At 69.1% G+C, this 18,053-nt stretch overlaps 3 protein-coding genes across 5 annotated transcripts; 1 reads left to right on the top strand and 2 right to left on the bottom strand.

Annotated features, from left to right (window-relative positions):
- The first annotated feature begins 179 nt into the window (after positions 1 to 179).
- Positions 180 to 3,688, top strand: LOC135999887 (proteasome subunit beta type-6-like). 2 transcript variants are annotated; one of them, XM_065653459.1, is made up of 6 exons: positions 180 to 262; positions 662 to 729; positions 931 to 1,062; positions 1,694 to 1,823; positions 2,815 to 2,959; positions 3,501 to 3,688. In XM_065653459.1, exons 1-6 carry the CDS (start codon positions 212 to 214, stop codon positions 3,635 to 3,637), a joined length of 663 nt encoding a protein of 220 aa, XP_065509531.1. In that variant the 5' UTR covers positions 180 to 211; the 3' UTR covers positions 3,638 to 3,688. The 2 variants fall into 2 exon arrangements, with proteins under 2 accessions (XP_065509531.1, XP_065509532.1); XM_065653460.1 differs by lacking the exon at positions 3,501 to 3,688 and adding an exon at positions 3,401 to 3,489.
- Positions 3,689 to 5,079: 1,391 nt separating this feature from the next.
- On the bottom strand, positions 5,080 to 12,218 carry SLC25A11 (solute carrier family 25 member 11). Its single transcript, XM_065653456.1, has 8 exons — positions 11,997 to 12,218; positions 11,319 to 11,471; positions 9,221 to 9,427; positions 8,019 to 8,109; positions 7,150 to 7,240; positions 6,960 to 7,059; positions 6,796 to 6,847; positions 5,080 to 6,289 (listed from the first exon to the last, which is right to left on the bottom strand). Exons 1-8 carry the CDS (start codon positions 12,086 to 12,088, stop codon positions 6,134 to 6,136), a joined length of 942 nt encoding a protein of 313 aa, XP_065509528.1. The 5' UTR covers positions 12,089 to 12,218; the 3' UTR covers positions 5,080 to 6,133.
- A 1,341-nt stretch (positions 12,219 to 13,559) lies between these two features.
- On the bottom strand, positions 13,560 to 16,656 carry PFN1 (profilin 1). 2 transcript variants are annotated; one of them, XM_065653483.1, is made up of 3 exons: positions 16,447 to 16,655; positions 14,312 to 14,504; positions 13,560 to 13,770 (listed from the first exon to the last, which is right to left on the bottom strand). In XM_065653483.1, the coding sequence occupies exons 1-3, from the start codon at positions 16,576 to 16,578 to the stop codon at positions 13,673 to 13,675; spliced, it is 423 nt and encodes a 140-aa protein (XP_065509555.1). In that variant the 5' UTR covers positions 16,579 to 16,655; the 3' UTR covers positions 13,560 to 13,672. The 2 variants fall into 2 exon arrangements, with proteins under 2 accessions (XP_065509555.1, XP_065509556.1); XM_065653484.1 differs by lacking the exon at positions 13,560 to 13,770 and adding an exon at positions 13,776 to 13,840 and having other exon boundaries at positions 16,447 to 16,656.
- Positions 16,657 to 18,053: the final 1,397 nt, after the last annotated feature.

The following is an 18,053-nucleotide window of genomic DNA, read 5'->3' as shown; positions in this document are numbered from 1 at the left end:
GCCGCCGCGCTGCCGTAAAGCGCGGCGGCCGTTCGAGCCGCCGCGCTGCCGTAAAGCGCGGCGGCCGTTCGAGCCGCCGCGCTGCCGTAAAGCGCGGCGGCCGTTCGAGCCGCCGCGCTGCCGTAAAGCGCGGCGGCCGTTCGAGCCGCCGCGCTGCCGTAAAGCGCGGCGGCCGTTCGAGCCGCCGCGCTGCCGTAAAGCGCGGGGCAAGATGGCGGCGGTGACGGTGCTGCCGCCGGGGCCGGGACCCGTGAGCACCGGGGTGAGACCCGGATGTGGGGCGGGGGGCGGTTGTGGGGCGGGGGGGCGGTTATGGGGCAGTTATGGGGCAGCCGGCGCGGTTGTGGGGCAGCTGGGGGGGTTATGGGGCAGTTATGGGGCAGCCGGCGCGGTTGTGGGGCAGGGGGGCGGTTGTGGGGCAGGGGGGCGGTTGTGGGGCAGGGGGGCGGTTGTGGGGCGGGGGGGCGGTTATGGGGCAGTTATGCGGCAGCCGGGGCGGTTGTGGGGCAGGGGGGCAGCCCTGGGGCGAGGGACCCTCGGGGGGGGCAGTTGTGGGGCTGGAGGAGCCTCGTGGGGGGGTTGGGAGGGAGTTATGGGGCAGAAGAGGCTCCCGGGGGGCGGTTGTGGGGCAGTTATGGGTCAGCCGCGGGTCTCTCCCCAGACCACCATCATGGCCGTGGAGTTCGACGGCGGCGTTGTCATCGGGGCCGATTCGCGCACGACCACGGGGTGAGGTCACCGGTGACGTCATCAGTGACGTCATCACGGGGGCCCCGTCCCCCCCCAACGCCTGAGTCTCCCCGAACGCCTGGGTCCCCAACCCTCGTGTGACCCCCGGGGCCCCCTCAGCGCGTGGGGCGGGTCCCGGTGGGGAGGGGGCGCCGTGACGTCATTGCGACGTCGCGGTGACATCACGGTGACGTCACGCAGGGCGTACGTGGCCAATCGCGTGACGGACAAACTGACGCCCGTGCACGAGCGGATCTTCTGCTGCCGCTCGGGATCGGCCGCCGACACCCAGGCCGTGGCCGACGCCGTGGCCTATCAGCTGGCGTTCCACAGGTACGGGGCTGTGGGGCAGGGTGTGGGGCAGGGTGTGGGGCAGGGTGTGGGGCAGGGCCGTGGCCTATCAGCTGGCGCTCCACAGGTTGCTATGGGGCAGGGTGGGAGCTGTCAGTGGATTTCTATGGGTCTGACCCACATGTTCCCCCAGCATGGAGCTGCAGGAGCCGTGGGGCCGGTGGGAGGTTATGGGGCGGTTTCTGTGGGGCTGACCCCGTCTCTGCCCCACAGCGTGGAGCTGCAGGAGCCGTGGGGCCAGTGGGAGGTTATGGGGCGGTTTCTGTGGGGCTGACCCCGTCTCTGCCCCCCAGCGTGGAGCTGCAGGAGCTGTGGGGCCGGTGGGAGGTTATGGGGCGGTTTCTGTGGGGCTGACCCCGTCTCTGCCCCACAGCGAGGAGCTGCAGGAGCCGTGGGGCCGGTGGGAGGTTATGGGGCGGTTTCTGTGGGGCTGACCCCGTCTCTGCCCCCCAGCGTGGAGCTGCAGGAGCCGTGGGGCCGGTGGGAGGTTATGGGGCGGTTTCTGTGGGGCTGACCCCGTCTCTGCCCCACAGCGTGGAGCTGCAGGAGCCGTGGGGCCGGTGGGAGTTTATGGGGCGGTTTCTGTGGGGCTGACCCCGTCTCTGCCCCACAGCGTGGAGCTGCAGGAGCCGCCCCGCGTGCGCACGGCCGCCCGCCTGTTCCAGCAAACCTGCTACCGCTACCGCGACGAGCTCAGCGCCGGCGTCATCGTGGCCGGATGGGACCCACGGCGCGGGGGGCAGGTGACCCACACCCGACCCATGGCGGGGCCCTCTGACCCATGGCGGGACCGTCTGCCCCATAGTAGCCTCTTTTCTGCCCTGTAGCGTCCCTTTGTGTCTCTGGGCATCCCTTTTGCCACCCCATAGCAGGTTCTTCTGCCCCCTATTAAGATTTTTCTGCCCCACAGCGAGACCCTTCTGCCCCATGGCAGACCCTTCTGACCCATAGCAGGGCCCTGTGCCCCACAGGGGCTGTCTCTGTCCCACAGCGTCCCCTTTGCTACCCTATAGAATCCCCCTGACCCCCTCAAAACCCCCTGTGACCCCCCCATAGCTGCTGTCCTGCCCCCCAGGTTTATGCCTTCTTCACGAGGGGTCACACAGCCCCATAGCTGCCCCACAGCTGCCCCATAACCGTGTTCTGCCCCCAAGGTCTATGCCGTCCCCATGGGGGGTCACACAGCCCCATAGCTGCCCCACAGCTGCCCCATAACCTCGTCCTGCCCCCAGGTCTATGCTGTCCCCACGGCGGGTTAGACAGCCCCACAGCTGCCCCATAACCGTATCCTGCCCCCAGGTCTATGCTGTCCCCATGGGGGGTCAGACAGCCCCATAGCTGCCCCATAACCGCATCCTGCCCCCAGGTCTATGCCGTCCCCATGGGGGGTCAGACAGCCCCATAGCTGCCCCATAACCGCATCCTGCCCCCAGGTCTATGCCGTCCCCATGGGGGGTCACACAGCCCCATAGCTGCCCCACAGCTGCCCCATAACCGTGTTCTGCCCCCAGGTCTATGCTGTCCCCATGGGGGGTCAGACAGCCCCATAGCTGCCCCATAACCTCGTCCTGCCCCCAGGTCTATGCCGTCCCCATGGGGGGTCACACAGCCCCATAGCTGCCCCACAGCTGCCCCATAACCTCGTCCTGCCCCCAGGTCTATGCCGTCCCCATGGGGGGTCACGCAGCCCCATAGCTGCCCCACAGCTGCCCCATAACCGCGTCCTGCCCCCAGGTCTATGCCGTCCCCATGGGGGGGCCGCTGCTCCGCGTCCCCTGTGCCGTGGGGGGGTCGGGCAGTTCGTACCTTTACGGGTTCCTGGACGCGGCCGCGACGCCCGGGATGAGCCGGGAGCAGAGCCAGGAGCTGGTGACCCGCGGTACGGGGGGTCTGCGGTCCTGGGGGGTCACACAGGGTTGGGATGAGCCGGGAGCAGAGCCAGGAGCTGGTGACCCGCGGTACGGGGGGTCTGGGGTGAACACAGGGGTTTGGGGGGTCCTGGGGGGGTTTATGGGGGTCCTGGGGGGCACGGGGGTTTGGGGATCCTGGAGGGGTTTATGGGGATCCTGGGGGGGCACAGCGGTTTGGGGGTCCTGGAGGGGTTTATGGGGGTCCTGGGGGGCTTGGGGGGAGGATTATGGGGGCACAGGGGTTTGGGGGGGCACAGCGGCTATGGGGATCCTGGGGGGCGCCTGGGTGTGTGTTTTGGGGTGGTTTTGGGTGATTTCTCACCGTTTCCCCAGCGCTGACCATCGGGGGGTGGCCCCGGGGTGTGTGTTTTGGGGTGATTTTGGGCTTTCCCGCTGTGGTTTGTCCCCAGCTCTGGCGCTGGCCATGGCGCGGGACGGCTGCAGCGGGGGGGTTGGCCTCGGGGTGTGTGTTTTCGGGTGATTTTGGGTGATTTCTCACCGTTTGTGCAGCTCTGGCGCTGGCCATGGCGCGGGACGGCTCCAGCGGGGGGGTGATCCGCCTGGCCACCATCACCCCCCAGGGCGTGGACAGGACGGTGCTGGCGGGGCCGCAGCTGCCGTGGGGCGACGGGGGCCCCGCACAGTGACCCCACCCGCGGGACCCCCACCCGCGGGCAATAAACGGCTCCGTGCGGTCACCGCCTGTGCTGCGGGTGTCCCCGTCATCCCCGTCCCGTCACCGGCCCGGGTACCGGGGTGATACTGTCGCCCCGTCTCGTCACCGGCCCGGGTACCGGGGTGTCCCTGTCCCGTCACCGGCCCGGGTACCGAGGTGTCCCTGTCCCGTCACAGGCCCGGGTACCGGGGTGTCCTTGTCATCCCCGTCCCGTCACAGGCCTGGGTACCGGGGTGTCCTTGTCATCCCCGTCCCGTCACAGGCCCGGGTACCGGGGTGTCCTTGTCATCCCCGTCCCGTCACCGGCCTGGGTACCGGGGTGTCCTTGTCATCCCCGCCTCGTCACAGGCCCGGGTACCGGGGTGTCCCTGTCCCGTCACAGGCCTGGGTACCGGGGTGTCCCTGTCCCGTCACCGGCCCGGGTACCGGGGTGTCCCTGTCCCATCACAGGCCTGGGTACCGGGGTGTCCTTGTCATCCCCGCCTCATCACCGGCCCGGGTACCGGGGTGTCCCCGCCTCATCACCGGCCCGGGTACCGGGGTGTCCCTGTCCCGTCACCGGCCTGGGTACCGGGGTGTCCCCGCCTCGTCACCGGCCCGGGTACCGGGGTGTCCCTGTCCCGTCACCGGCCCGGGTACTGCGGTGTCCCCGCCTCGTCACCGGCCCGGGTACCGGGGTGTCCCTGTCCCGTCACAGGCCCGGGTACCGGGGTGTCCCTGTCATCCCCGCCTCGTCACAGGCCTGGGTACCGGGGTGTCCCTGTCATCCCCGCCTCATCACCGGCCCGGGTACCGGGGTGTCCCTGTCCCGTCACCGGCCCGGGTACCGGGGTGTCCGCCCCAAATCACCTCACGGCGCCTCAGGGTCGAGCGGCCCCGAAAAGGGCGCGAAGCAAAGGGCGGGAACGGCGCGCGCCGCTCTCCTGCGCATGCGCGGGGGGCGTGGCCAGACCGGCGGGGCGTGGTCGGGGGCGTGGCCGCCGCTTTCAGTCAGCGTTGGCGGGTTCCTCGGAGGGTCCCCGGTTTTTTTCTCCGGTTCTCCCCGGTTTTTATCCCCGGTTCTCCCCGGTTTTTTTCCCCGGTTCTACCCATGTGTTCCCCGGTTCTGCCCGGTTAACCGCCCCCCCGCGGCGGGTTGGCTGCGAGCGGCCTCAGCTCCCTCAGGGTGAGTGAGTGAGGGGCGCCGAAAAGGGCGGGAGGGAAAAGGCGGGAACGCTCTGCGCATGCGCGGGGGCATAGTCAGGCTGGGGGCGTGGCCAGGCTGGGGGCATGGTCAAGGTGGGGGGCGTGTCCGTCACTTCCAGCCCAGTGTCCCCAGTTCAACCCAGTTCAGCCCAGCGCCCCCAGTTCAACCCAGCGCCCCCAGTTCAACCCCGTTCAGCCCAGTGCCCCCCAGTTCGGGTCAGAGCCGTCTCCACATGATTCCGGTTTAATTAATTAATCAATGACATGATAACGAGCTGTCAGTACCGAAGCCCTTTGGGAAGGGGGGGGCTGGGGGGGCTCCTGCCCATGACCTTGACCTTTGAAAGAACTGAACCCCAAAAACGGGACCCCCATACGCCCCATAGGCACCCACAGACACCCCGCAGCCCCTATAGGGACATGGGGACACCCCATAGGCACCCACAGACACCCCGCAGCCCCTATAGGGACATGGGGACACCCCATAGGCACCCACAGACACCCCGCAGCCCCTATAGGGACATGGGGACACCCCATAGGGACCCACAGACACCCCGCAGCCCCTATAGGGACATGGGGACACCCCATAGGCACCCACAGACACCCGCCAGCCCCTATAGGGACATGGGGACACCCCATAGGGACCCACAGACACCCGCAGCCCCTATAGGGACATGGGGACACCCTGTAGGGATGTGAGGACACCCCCTCAGCCCCCCCAGCCCCTATAGATTCCATAGGGGGGTCAGGGGCTGCCGTGACCTACATACCACCCCCACCCCCAGCCACTCTATACCCCCCTATAGAGACTTGGGGACACTCCATAGGGACATGAGGCCCCTCCCCAGCCCCTCTAGGGCCCCCCCAGCCCCTATAGATTCCATAGGGTCAGGAACAAGCGGCTGTGATGCCCATACACCCCCCAGCCCCTATAGATTCCATAGGGTCAGGAACAAGCGGCTGTGATGCCCATACACCCCCCAGCCCCTATAGATTCCATAGGGTCAGGAACAAGCGGCTGTGATGCCCATACACCCCCCAGCCCCTATAGATTCCATAGGGTCAGGCGGTCAGGAACAAGCGGCTGTGACCCCCACACACCCCCCCCAGCCCCTATAGATCCATAGGTCAGGGGCTCAGAACAGCCACCTGTGACCCACACACACCCCTGCACCCCCCATAGATTCTATAGATCCATAGGTCAGGGGCTCAGGGACAGCCGCCTGTGCCCCACACACAGCCCCGCGCCCCCCAGCCCCTATGGATTCCATAGATCCCCAGGTCAGGGGCTCAGGAACAGCCGCCCGTAGGCGCGGTTCAGCTGCTCCAGGAAGATGAAGGTGAGCACGGTGTGCGGGCCCAGCCGCGCGTAGTACGGGGTGAAGCCCTTCCAGAGCGCGGGGAGCCCCTCCAGCCGCACCACCCGCACCAGGACCTCCTGCGAGACAAAACTGGGGCGTCGGGGGGGCCCCGAAATCCTGCGCAACCCCAAACCCCCCCCGAAATGGGGCTGGAACCCCCAAACCCCAGGGAGTCCCCTAAAGAGAACGGGAGGGCAATGCAACCCGGAGCGCGGGGAGCCCCTCCAGCCGCACCAGAACCTCCTGGGGGAGAAATGGGGGCTCGGGGGGACCCCGAAATCCTGGGGAACCCCAAAAACCCCGGGGAAAGCCCCCAAAATGGGGCTGGAAGCCCCAAACCCCGGGGAACCTCAAAAAAACCCCAGGCATCCCCCCAAATCCCAGGGAATCCGCTCGAGGTGACGGGAGGGGGGGACACAGGGGATCGGGGGGACCCCAAAATGGGGGGACACCCCAAAATGGGGGGACACCCCAAAGACAGGAGGGGGATCCTGAAACACAGAACTGGCGACACCTCCTGGGGGAAACAGGGACCCCAAAACATGGGGGGACCCCAAAACCTTGGAGCACCCCCCAGACTCACCAGCCCGTTGCGATACTCGGGCTTCCCGTCGATCGTCCGCATGTTCTGGATGCTGCGGGGGCCGATTTTGGGGTGAAAAACAGGGATTTTCGAGGTGTCCCCCCACGCAGGAAGGTGCAGGGGAGTCCCTGCTCGTTAATTAACCCCCCCCGCTAATTACCGACCGGGTTTTAACGATGTCGACGGGCATGGAGGCGGCCGTGGTGACCAAGCCACTGATCATGCTGGCGCAGAAATGGCACAAAATGTCGTCTCGGAAGCGGCCTGGGGGGGGGGACACCCCAAAATTGAGACGGGGGCCACGGGGGGGTCAGCAGTTATGGGGTCTGAAGTTTTGGGGTCCCCCCGACGTACCCGAGTCGAGCAGGAATTGCTTGGACTGGGAGTAGGAGGCGAGTTGGGCGGCGTTGACCACGACGGCGCGAGCCATGGTGGGGATGCAGCCCTGGAAACGGGGCACCCCAAAAACCTGAACCCCAAAACCATCCCCTGCACCCAGTGTGAGCCATGGTGGGGATGCAGCCCTGGAAACGGGGCACCCCAAAAACCTGAACCCCAAAACCATCCCCTGCACCCAGTGTGAGCCATGGTGGGGATGCAGCCCTGGAAACGGGGCACCCCAAAAACCTGAACCCCAAAACCATCCCCTGACCCCCCCTGCACCCAGTGTGAGCCATGGTGGGGATGCAGCCCTGGAAACGGGGCACCCCAAAAACCTGAACCCCAAAACCATCCCCTGCACCCAGTGTGAGCCATGGTGGGGATGCAGCCCTGGAAACGGGGCACCCCAAAAACCCGAACCCCAAAACCATCCCCTGCACCCAGTGTGAGCCATGGTGGGGATGCAGCCCTGGAAACGGGGCACCCCAAAAACCTGAACCCCAAAACCACCCCGACCCCCGGTGTGAGCCATGGTGGGGATGCAGCCCTGGGAATGTGGGGTGTGGGGGGGTCCCCAAATCCTCCTGACCCCCCGGCCCCCTGTGTGTCCCCCCCAGTGTGGGGTTCCCCCCCCGGCAGGTTTGGGGTTCACAGGATCACGGGGGGGGGGTCACAGGGAGGTCAAGGAGTCACAGGGGGGTCAGGGTGGGTTTTGGGGTCCCCACCGTTCCCTCCAGGGGGTTCAGGGTTTGAACGGGGGGTCAGAGGGTCAATGGGGCGGTCACGGGGAGGTCAGGGTGGGTTTTGGGGTGAGGGTCTCAGGTTTCGGGGTCCCCCCGTACCCTCCAGAGTGTTCCGATCCCCTCCTCCCGTGCCATCCGCACCAGCGCGTCCAGCACGTTCCGGTACCCGCGGCGCTGCTCGGGGGGCAGCCTGGGGAACAGCGGCGTTTGGGGCGAAACCCCGCCGGTCCGGGCAAAGCCCGCCGTCTGGGGTGAAACCCCGCCGGTCCGGGCAAACCCCGCCGGTCCGGGCAAACCCCGCCGTTTGGGGCGAAACCCCGCCGGTCCGGGCAAAGCCCGCCGTTTGGGGCGAAACCCCGCCGGTCCGGGCAAAGCCCGCCGTTTGGGGCGAAACCCCGCTGGTCCGGGCAAAGCCCGCCGTCTGGGGCGAAACCCCGCCGGTCCGGGCAAACCCCGCCGTTTGGGGCGAAACCCCGCCGGTTTGGGGCAAAACCCCGCCCGTTTGGGTAAAACGCACCATTTGGGGCGAAACCCCGCCGGTTCGGGCAAAGCCCACTGTTTGGGGCGAAACCCCGCCGGTTCGGGCAAAAACCCGCCGTTTGGGGTCAGAACCCCAGTGTTTGGTTCAGACCCCCACAGTTTGGGTCAGACCCCGCCGTTTGGGGTCAGAACCCCATGGTTTGGGTCAGACCCCGCCGTTTGGTTCAGACCCCCACGGTTTGGGTCAGACCCCGCTGTTTGGGGTCAGAACCCCACGGTTTGGGTCAGAACCCCACGGTTTGGGTCAGAACCCGCTGTTTGGGTCAGACCCCGCCGTTTGGGGTCAGACCCCCACGGTTTGGGTCAGACCCCCGCGGTTTGGGTCAGACCCCCGCCGTTTGGGGTCAGACCCCCATGGTTTGGGTCAGACCCCCACGGTTTGGGTCAGAACCCCACCGTTTGGGGTCAGACCCCCACCGTTTGGGGTCAGACCCCCACGGTTTGGGTCAGACCCCCACGGTTTGGGTCAGACCCCGCCGTTTGGGGTCAGACCCCTACGGTTTGGGTCAGACCCCCACGGTTTGGGTCAGACCCCGCCGTTTGGGGTCAGACCCCTACGGTTTGGGTCAGACCCCCACGGTTTGGGTCAGACCCCCACGGTTTGGGGTCAGACCCCCACGGTTTGGGTCAGACCCCGCCGTTTGGGGTCAGACCCCCACGGTTTGGGTCAGACCCCGCCGTTTGGGGTCAGACCCCGCCGTTTGGGTCAGACCCCGCCGTGGGTGGTAGTTCCCGCCCCGTCCGTGTGTCCGGCCGCTCACCGTCCGTCGGCCGTCATGCGGATCAGCGCCACCTCGGCCGGCGTCCCCACGAAGGCGCCGGCGGCCCCGGCCGTCATGCCCATGGCGGCCTTGGCCAGGAACGGCGGCGGCGAGCCGTCCGCGCCGCCCAGCCGCTCCAGCAGCACCGTGTAGATGCCCAGCCGCGTGGTCGTGTACGTGGCCTGGCGCAGCAGGCCGGCCGACAGCCTGGGGACCCCGAAAATGGGGTGAGGCACCCCGAAAATGGGGGGGAGATGGCAAGAAATGACCCAAATGCAGCCCCAAAGTCCCATAGAACTGCCCCGAAAACCAGCCCTGGGATCCCAAAAACCAGCCCCAGCCGCGTGGTCGTGTACGTGGCCTGGGGGAGCAGACCGGCCAAGAGGCTGGGGCACAGGGGACCCCAAAAATGGGGGAGAAATGTGAAAAAAACACCCGAATCCAGCCCCAAAGTCCCATAGAACTGCCTGAAATCCCCATGAAACCACCCCAGAAAACAGCCCCAGGACCCCAAAAACCGGCCCCAGGCGGGTGGTCGTGTACGTGGCCTGGGGGAACAGACCGGCCGACAGCCTGGGGGGGACAGGCACCCCGAAAATGGGGTGAGACACCCCGAAAATGGGGGAGAGACGGCAAAAAATGACCCAAATGCAGCCCCAAAGTCCCATAGAACTGCCCCGAAAACCAGCCCTGGGAGCCCTAAAACCAGCCCCAGGCGGCTGGTCGTGTACGTGGCCTGGGGGAGCAGACCGGCCGACAGCCTGGGGACCCCAAAAATGGGGTGAGACACCCCAAAAATGGGGGAGAAATGGCAAGAAATGACCCAAATGCAGCCCCAAAGTCCCATAGAACTGCCCCGAAAACCAGCCCTGGGAGCCCTAAAACCAGCCCCGGGGCCCCATTAAATCCCCCCCACCCCCCAAGGCCCCGACAAGAGCCCCAAAAGTGGAGCAGGACACCCCAAAAATGAGGCCAAGAGCCACAAAACCTCCATAGAACCCCCTCGAAACCAGCCCCGGGACCCCCCTCCCGGTCTGGGGCTCCCTGGGGGTTGGGGGTCCCAGGGTCCCGGGGCTTCGGGGTTTTCGGGGTACCCGGTGTGGAGACCCCGCAGCCACAATGGACCCGGGGGGCTTGGGGGGCTCAGTGGGGTTTGGGGGGCTCAGGGGTTCCCGGGTGGGTTCAGGGGGGTTTTGGGGTCCCCAGGCAGGTTTAGGGGTTCAGTATTTTTGGGGTACCCGGTGTGGAGACCCCGCAGCCCCTCCTGTCTCACAATGGACCCGGGGGGCTTGGGGGGCTCAGTGGGGTTTGGGGGGCTCAGGGGTTCCTGGGTGGGTTCAGGGGGGTTTTGGGGTCCCCAGGCAGGTTTAGGGGTTCAGTATTTTTGGGGTACCCGGAGTGGAGACCCCACAGCCACAATGGACCCGGGGGGCTTGGGGAGCCCCGGGGGGCTTGGGGGGGTTCAATGGGGTTCAGGGGTGCTTTTGGGGTCCCCAGGCAGGTTTAGGGGTTCAGTATTTTTGGGGTATCCGGTGTGGAGACCCCGCAGCCCCTCCTGTCTCACAATGGACCCGGGGGGCTTGGGGGGCTCAGTGGGGTTTGGGGGGCTCAGGGGTTCCCAGGTGGGTTCAGGGGGGTTTTGGGGTCCCCAGGCAGGTTTAGGGGTTCAGTATTTTTGGGGTACCCGGAGTGGAGACCCCGCAGCCACAATGGACCCGGGGGGCTTGGGGGGCTCAGTGGGGTTTGGGGGGCTCAGGGGTTCCCGGGTGGGTTCAGGGGGGTTTTGGGGTCCCCAGGCAGGTTTAGGGGTTCAGTATTTTTGGGGTACCCGGTGTGGAGACCCCGCAGCCCCTCCTGTCTCACAATGGACCCGGGGGGCTTGGGGGGGTTCAATGGGGTTCAGGGGGGTTTTGGGGTCCCCAGGCAGGTTTAGGGGTTCAGTATTTTTGGGGTACCCGGAGTGGAGACACCGCAGCCACAATGGACCCGGGGGGCTTGGGGGGCTCAGTGGGGTTTGGGGGGCTCAGGGGTTCCCGGGTGGGTTCAGGGGGGTTTTGGGGTGCCCAGGCAGGTTTAGGGGTTCAGTATTTCGGGGTACCCGGTGTAGATCCCCCGCAGCCCCTCTCTCCTCAGGATCGCGGCCACCGCGTGGAAGCTCGTGGGGAACTCGCGGGTTCGCGCCCCCTCCCCGCTGAGCTGCATCCGGTTCTTCACCAGGTCCAGCGGCTGCACGAACACCGTGGCGCCCATCCTGAGCCGAAAACGGGACGATTCGCCCCAAAGATCACAGCGAGACACCCCGAAACCCAGCCCGGCCCTGCACGGCCACCGTGGCGCCCATCCTGAGCCGAAAACGCGACGATTCGCCCCAAAGATCACAGGGAGACACCCCAGAATCAGCCTGAGCCCTGTCCGGTTCGGGGGCAGTTTGGGTTTGGGGGGTGCCAGTTTGGGGGTCCCGGTTTTTGGGGTCCCGGTTTTGGGGTCCCGGTTTTTGGGGTCCCGGTTCGGGGGTCCCGGTTTTGGGGTCCCGGTTTTTGGGGTCCCGGTTCGGGGTTCACGGTTTTGGGGTCCCGGTTTTGGGGTCCCGGTTTTGGGGTCCCGGTTCGGGGGTCCCGGTTCGGGGGTCACAGTTCGGGGGTCCCGGTTTTTGGGGTCCCGGTTCGGGGGTCCCGGTTTTAGGGTTCCGGTTCGGGGGTCCCGGTTTTTGGGGTCCCGGTTCGGGGGTCCCGGTTCGGGGGTCCCGGTTTTGGGGTCCCGGTTCGGGGTGTCTCACCCGGCCAGGCCGCCGAACAGGAACTTCACGGACTTCGGGGACGTCTTGGGCCGCTCGGCCGGAGCCGCCGGAGCCGCCGGAGCCGCCGCCATCGGGACCGGGGGGCGCGGGGACCGGGGGGCGCGGGGACCGGGGGGCGCGGGGGGCGCGGGGACCGGCGGGCGCGGGGACCCGGGGGGTCCGGACCCCAAGGTGACTCGGGCCGGCACTGCGCCTGCGCCGAGCGCCTGCGCGCCACAGGGGGCGGGGCTTCCGGCGGAGGGGGCGGGGCCTGCACGGAGGGCGGGACGAAGGCGTGGCCCTGGTAGGGGGCGTGGCTTCGCCTAAAGGGGCGGGACCGGGGGCGTGGCTTCGCCCCTGAAGGCGCGAGCTGTCCGTGAGCGTCGCGCCGCTCCTCATTGGCGGAGGGTGTTTAGGCGGGAAGGGTAGGCGGCGGGGATTGGCTGCGCGGTGGGCGGGCTTTGCCGAGGCCCCGCCCCTCCCGGGCGCCGCCGTGGCCGGAGAGCGCGGGGGTCACTGGGGGTCAGGGCGTGACCCCTCGGTGACCCCAGACAGCGGGGAGGGGATGGAACAGCCGCCCCATGGCTGCCCCACATCCCGCCCCATAACTGCCCCACATCCCGCCCCATGGCTGCCCCACATCCACCCCCATAGCCGGGCTGGAGCACTTATGGGGCCCGAACGCCTGGGTCCCCCATCCACCCACCAGTTCCCACCATGGGGCTCGTCCGGGCCCCTCCCCACAAGGGACCCAGGCGTCCGGGCCCCTCCCCACAAGGGACCCAGGCGTCCGGGCCGTGACTCACGGGGGGGGAGGGGAAGCGCCGCAGCCGCTGCCCTTAAAAGGGCCAAACGAGCCGGAGCCGCTTCCGCCCCACGGCCCCACCCCCCCGTCTGCTCTGCCCCACACGTGTCCCCCGGCCCCACACGTGTCCCCCGGCCCCACACGTGTCCCCGTCCTGCCCCCAGCGCGGGCCCCGCCCCCACCCGCGGCTCCTGCGCGTCTGGGGTGGGGGAGGGGGTGACGTGGCTGCGACCTCTGACCCCCGGGTGTGGCGCCGACCTTGGACCCCGGCGTCCGGGAGGGACCCAGGTGTCCGGGAGATGGGGACACACCCCACAGCTCTGCCCCACACATCCCAAGCAAGCCCCGCATCCCCGCCAGGTTCTGCCCCACACATCTGCTCCCAGCCCCACATCCCCATCCCAGCCCCACAACCCACCCCGCACCCCCATCCCCACAGCTCTGATCCCAGCCCCATATCCCAGCCCCACACCCCCATGTCAACTGCTCACACAGCTCATCCCAGCCCCACATATCCGGTCCCTGCCCCACCCCCCCCCCAGCCCCACATCTGCCCCACCCCCCCGCCCCACATCTGCCCCACCCCCCCAGCCCCACAGCTGCCCCACCCCCCCCAGCCCCACATCTGCCCCCCCAGCCCCACATCTGCCTCACCCCCCCCCAGCCCCACATCTGCCCCACCCCCCCCAGCCCCACATCTGCCCCACCCCCCCAGCCCCACATCTGCCCCACCCCCAGCCCCACATCTGCCCCACACGTTGTCTCCCCACAGGCTCTTTCTTTATTTTGCTGCCGGCAGCGGGGGGGAGGGGCAGGTCCTGGTGGTCCCTGGAGGCTCCTGCTGGTCCCGGGGGGCCCGGGGGCCGGTCCCTCAGTACTGGGAGCGCCGCAGGTGGGCGGCCATGTCGTAGCACTTCTTGTTGACGACGCCGCCGTGGACGCCCTCCTTGCCCATCACCAGCACGATGGCTGCGGGGGGAGGGTCACGGGGTGGGGGAGGGGGATGGGACCCCCTCCTTGCCCATCACCAGCACGATGGCTGCGGGGGGGTCATCAGGTGGGGGAGGGGTCACGGGGTGGGGGAGGGGTCACGGGGGGTGTGTGGGGGAGGGGTGACCCCCAGGGATGGCCACGGGGGTTCTGGGGGTGGGGTGACCTGGGGTGACCCCTCCAAGGGGACCTGGGGGTGGGGGACGTGGGGGGTCCCCGCTTGGACACTCGGGGCGAAGGTGCCCGGGGGGGGGGGAGGGGGGTCATGGGGGGGTCACTCAGGGGGATGCTGAAGGTGGGGGGGCTATGGGGGGCTATGGCAGGTTTCGGGGGGGTTTCACTCTTGTTGGTTGATGGTGGGGGGCTCAGGGGGTTTTGGGGGTTCAGGGGGCTTGGGGTCACTCACTCTCGTTGGTGATGGTGGCCGTGATGTTGAAGGTGGGGGTTTGGGGGGGGTTTGGGGTTCGGGGGGTTTGGGGGGGTCTGGGGTTCAGGGGTTTGGGGTCCGGGGGTCACTCACTCTTGTTGGTGATGGTGGCCGTGATGTTGAAGGTGGGCGCCCCCGGGGGGCTCTTGCTGCGCAGGTCCATGCTGTGCTCGCCCTCCACCAGCAGCGAGTCGCGGATCACGGAGCAGCGCAGCCCGCCCAGGGTCAGCCCCTGCACCAGCAGCGGCCCCCGCTCGGGGCCCACCAGCGCCGCCACCTCGGCCGGCTGCGCGGGGCCGAGGGCAAGGTCAGGGGCGCCCCCAGCCCCCCGCGCAACAACCGGAGGGACCCAGGCGTTCGGAGGGACCCCGGCGTTCGGAGGGACCCCGGCGTTCGGGAGGGACCCCGGCGTTCAGAGGGACCCAAGTGTGCTGAGGGACCCCGGCGTTCGGGAGGGACCCCGGCGTTCAGAGGGACCCAGGCGTTCGGGAGGGACCCAAGTGTGCTGAGGGACCCCAGCGTTTGGGAGGGACCCAAGTGTGCTGAGGGACCCCGGCGTTCGGAGGGACCCAAGTGTGCTGAGGGACCCCGGCATTCGGGAGGGACCCCAGTGTTCGGGAGGGACCCCGGCGTTCGGGAGGGACCCAAGTGTGCTGAGGGACCCCGGCGTTCGGGAGGGACCCAGAGTTCAGGGAGGGACCCAAGTGTGCTGAGGGACCCCAGTGTTCGGGAGGGACCCCGGCGTTCAGGAGGGACCCAAGTATGCTGAGGGACCCAGGCGTTCGGGAGGGACCCCGGCGTTCGGGAGGGACCCCGGCGTTCAGGAGGGACCCAAGTATGCTGAGGGACCCAGGCGTTCGGGAGGGACCCCGGCGTTCGGGAGGGACCCAAGTGTGCTGAGGGACCCTGGCGTCCGGGAGGGACCCCGGCGTTCAGGGAGGGACCCCGGCGTTCGGGAGGGACCCAGGCGTCCGGGAGGGACCCCGGCGTTCAGGGAGGGACCCCGGCGTTCGGGAGGGACCCAGGTGTTCAGGAGGGACCCCGGCGTTCGGAAGGGACCCCAGAGTTCAGGGAGGGACCCCGGCGTTCGGGAGGGACCCAGGTGTTCAGGAGGGACCCCCCTCCATGACCCCAGATGGGACCCAGGCGTCCGGGCCATAACCCCCATCCCCCCCCCATGACCCTCCCATCCATTTTATGACCTTATAAGGGACCCAGGCGTTCGGGAGGGACCCAGGCATCCGGGGTCCCTCCCCCTCCCCCCCAACATGGGCCCCCCCACAACTTCCTCCCCCCCTCCCCCGATTTCCGCGGGGGGACCCAGGCGTCCGGGGACGGGGGAAGGGGGGGATGCGCGCGCGCCGCCCCTCCCCCACAGGAAGCCCCGGCCGCCCCTCCCCCACCGGGAAGTGGCCACATTCCGCGCATTTTTTTTTTTTTTCTGTTTTTTAGGGACCCCTCCCCCCCTCCTTTTCAGCAGACCCAGGAGTTCGGGGGGAACCCAGGAGTTCGGGACCCCTCTTAAAAGCGGGAAGGGGGGCAGCCAGATTTTGGGTGGGGGGAGGGGGAACCCTTCCTGAACTCCTGAGTCTCCCTCCCGAACTCCTGGGTCCCTGTTGAACTCCTGGGTCCCCCCCCCGAACTCCTGGATCCCCCCCCCCCCGAACTCCTGGGTTCCTGTTGAACTCCTGGGTCCCCCCACCCCGAACTCCTGGGTCCCCTCCCCCGGAACTCCTGGGTCCCTGTTGAACTCCTGGGTCCCCTCCCCCCGAGTCCCTGTTGAACTCCTGGGTCCCCCCCCCCCCCCGAACTCCTGGGTCCCCCCCCCCGAACTCCTGGGTTCCCCCGCCCCCGAACTCCTGGGTCCCCCCACCCAGAACTCCTGGGTGTTCCCCCCCCGAACTCCTGGGTCCCCTCCCCCCGAGTCCCTGTTGAACTCCTGGGTCCCCCCCCCCCCCCCCCCGAACTCCTGGGTCCCCCCCACCCCGAACTCCTGGGTTCCCCCCCCGAACTCCTGGGTCCCTCCCTCTCTCCAAGGGGGGGGGCCGGGCCACGCTGGCAACTTTCGCGTTTTTCTGCCTTTTTTGTCCCTCCGCGGTGCCCATCGCCGGGGGGGTGATGCCTCAAGCCCCGCCCCCTCCCGGACGCCTGGGTCCCCGCCGTGGAAGGCGGGAAACGCCTTTCCCCCCCCGTCCCGTCGCCGTCCCGTCCCCGTTGCGCTCCCTCACCGTGATGTTGGCGAAGGTCTTGCCCGGGGCCGCGGCCCAGACCGCGGGCGTGTCGCGATATCCCACGATGGCGGCGTCCTGGCACGTGCCGTCCGCCAGCAGCGTCTCCACGTACGGCGCCCACCCGCTCATGGCGCCGGCGGGAACGGGAGCGCGGGGGGCGGCGCCGCGCGGGGCGGGGCGGGGCCCGGAGGGGGCGGAGCCGAGGAGGAGGGGGCGGGGCCTCCGCTGCGCGTGCGCGAGCGGGGCGGCGGCGGCGGCGGCGGCGGCGGCGCGAGGACGGGCCGGGCGGCGGCGCGAGGCGGCGGCTTTTCATAGCGGGGCCGGGGGCGGGGCCGGGGGCGGGGCCGGGGGCGGGGCCTGGCGGACACGCCCCTTTCCCCGCGGAGCGCGCGCCCCATAACGGCGGTGGGGGGGGGGGCCCCTCCCCCCCCCGGGCAAAGGGGCCGCGAGCGCCCCCAAGGCGGGGGCGGGGGCGCTGGGACCCCCGCGCGCACCCCTCCCCCCGCCCCGCGGGGCTGAGTCGGCCCCGGGCGGGACTTTCCGGGAGGGGGAGGGGCGGCGGTTTCACTTCCTGCCCCGGGGCGGGGGAGGGGGAGGGGCCCCGCGGCCCGTTGGAGCGGGGGGAGAACCCGGGAGTCCGGGAGGGACCCAGGAGTCCGGGAGGGACCCAGGAGTCCGGGGGGACCCAGGAGTCCGGGAGGGGACCCAGGAGTCCGGGAGGGACCCAGGAGTCCGGGAGGGACCCAGGAGTTCGGGGGGACCTAGGAGTCCGGGAGGGACCCAGGAGTTCGGGAGGGACCCAGGAGTCCGGGAGGGACCCAGGAGTCCGGGGGGACCCAGGAGTCCGGGAGGGACCCAGGAGTTCGGGGGGAGCCCAGGAGTCCGGGAGGGACCCAGGAGTTCGGGAGGGACCCAGGAGTCCGGGGGGAGCCCAGGAGTCCGGGAGGGACCCAGGAGTTCGGGAGGGACCCAGGAGTCCGGGAGGGACCCAGGAGTTCGGGAGGGACCCAGGAGTTCGGGAGGGACCCAGGAGTTCGGGGGAGCCCAGGAGTCCGGGAGGGACCCAGGAGTTCGGGAGGGACCCAGGAGTCCGGGAGGGACCCAGGAGTTCGGGGGGACCCAGGAGTTCGGGAGGGACCCAGGAGTCCGGGAGGACCCAAGAGTCCGGGAGGACCCAGGAGTTCGGGGGGACCCAGGAGTCCGGGAGGGACCCAGGAGTTCGGGGGGAGCCCAGGAGTTCGGGAGGGACCCAGGAGTTCGGGGGGACCCAGGAGTTCGGGAGGGACCCAGGAGTCCGGGAGGGGACCCAGGAGTCCGGGGGGACCCAGGAGTCCGGGAGGGACCCAGGAGTTCGGGAGGGACCCAGGAGTCCGGGGGGAGCCCAGGAGTCCGGGAGGGGACCCAGGAGTTCGGGAGGGACCCAGGAGTTCGGGAGGGACTCAGGAAGGACCCAGGAGTTCGGCCCCTCCCCCCGCCGTTCTTTCCCTCACCCCCCGCCCCGCTGCATTGTGGGTAACCGGGGGGGGTGGGCGCGACCCCCAGAACCGGTAACCAGCGCTGCCCCTCCCCCATCCCCGGCCGAGGGACCCAGGCGTCCGGGCCCC

Source organism: Caloenas nicobarica, chromosome 30, assembly GCF_036013445.1.
Source record: "Caloenas nicobarica isolate bCalNic1 chromosome 30, bCalNic1.hap1, whole genome shotgun sequence".
Classification (NCBI taxonomy): domain Eukaryota; kingdom Metazoa; phylum Chordata; class Aves; order Columbiformes; family Columbidae; genus Caloenas; species Caloenas nicobarica.
The sequence above is the reverse complement of the archived record's forward strand: the minus strand, read 5'-3'. Positions and strand labels throughout refer to the sequence as shown.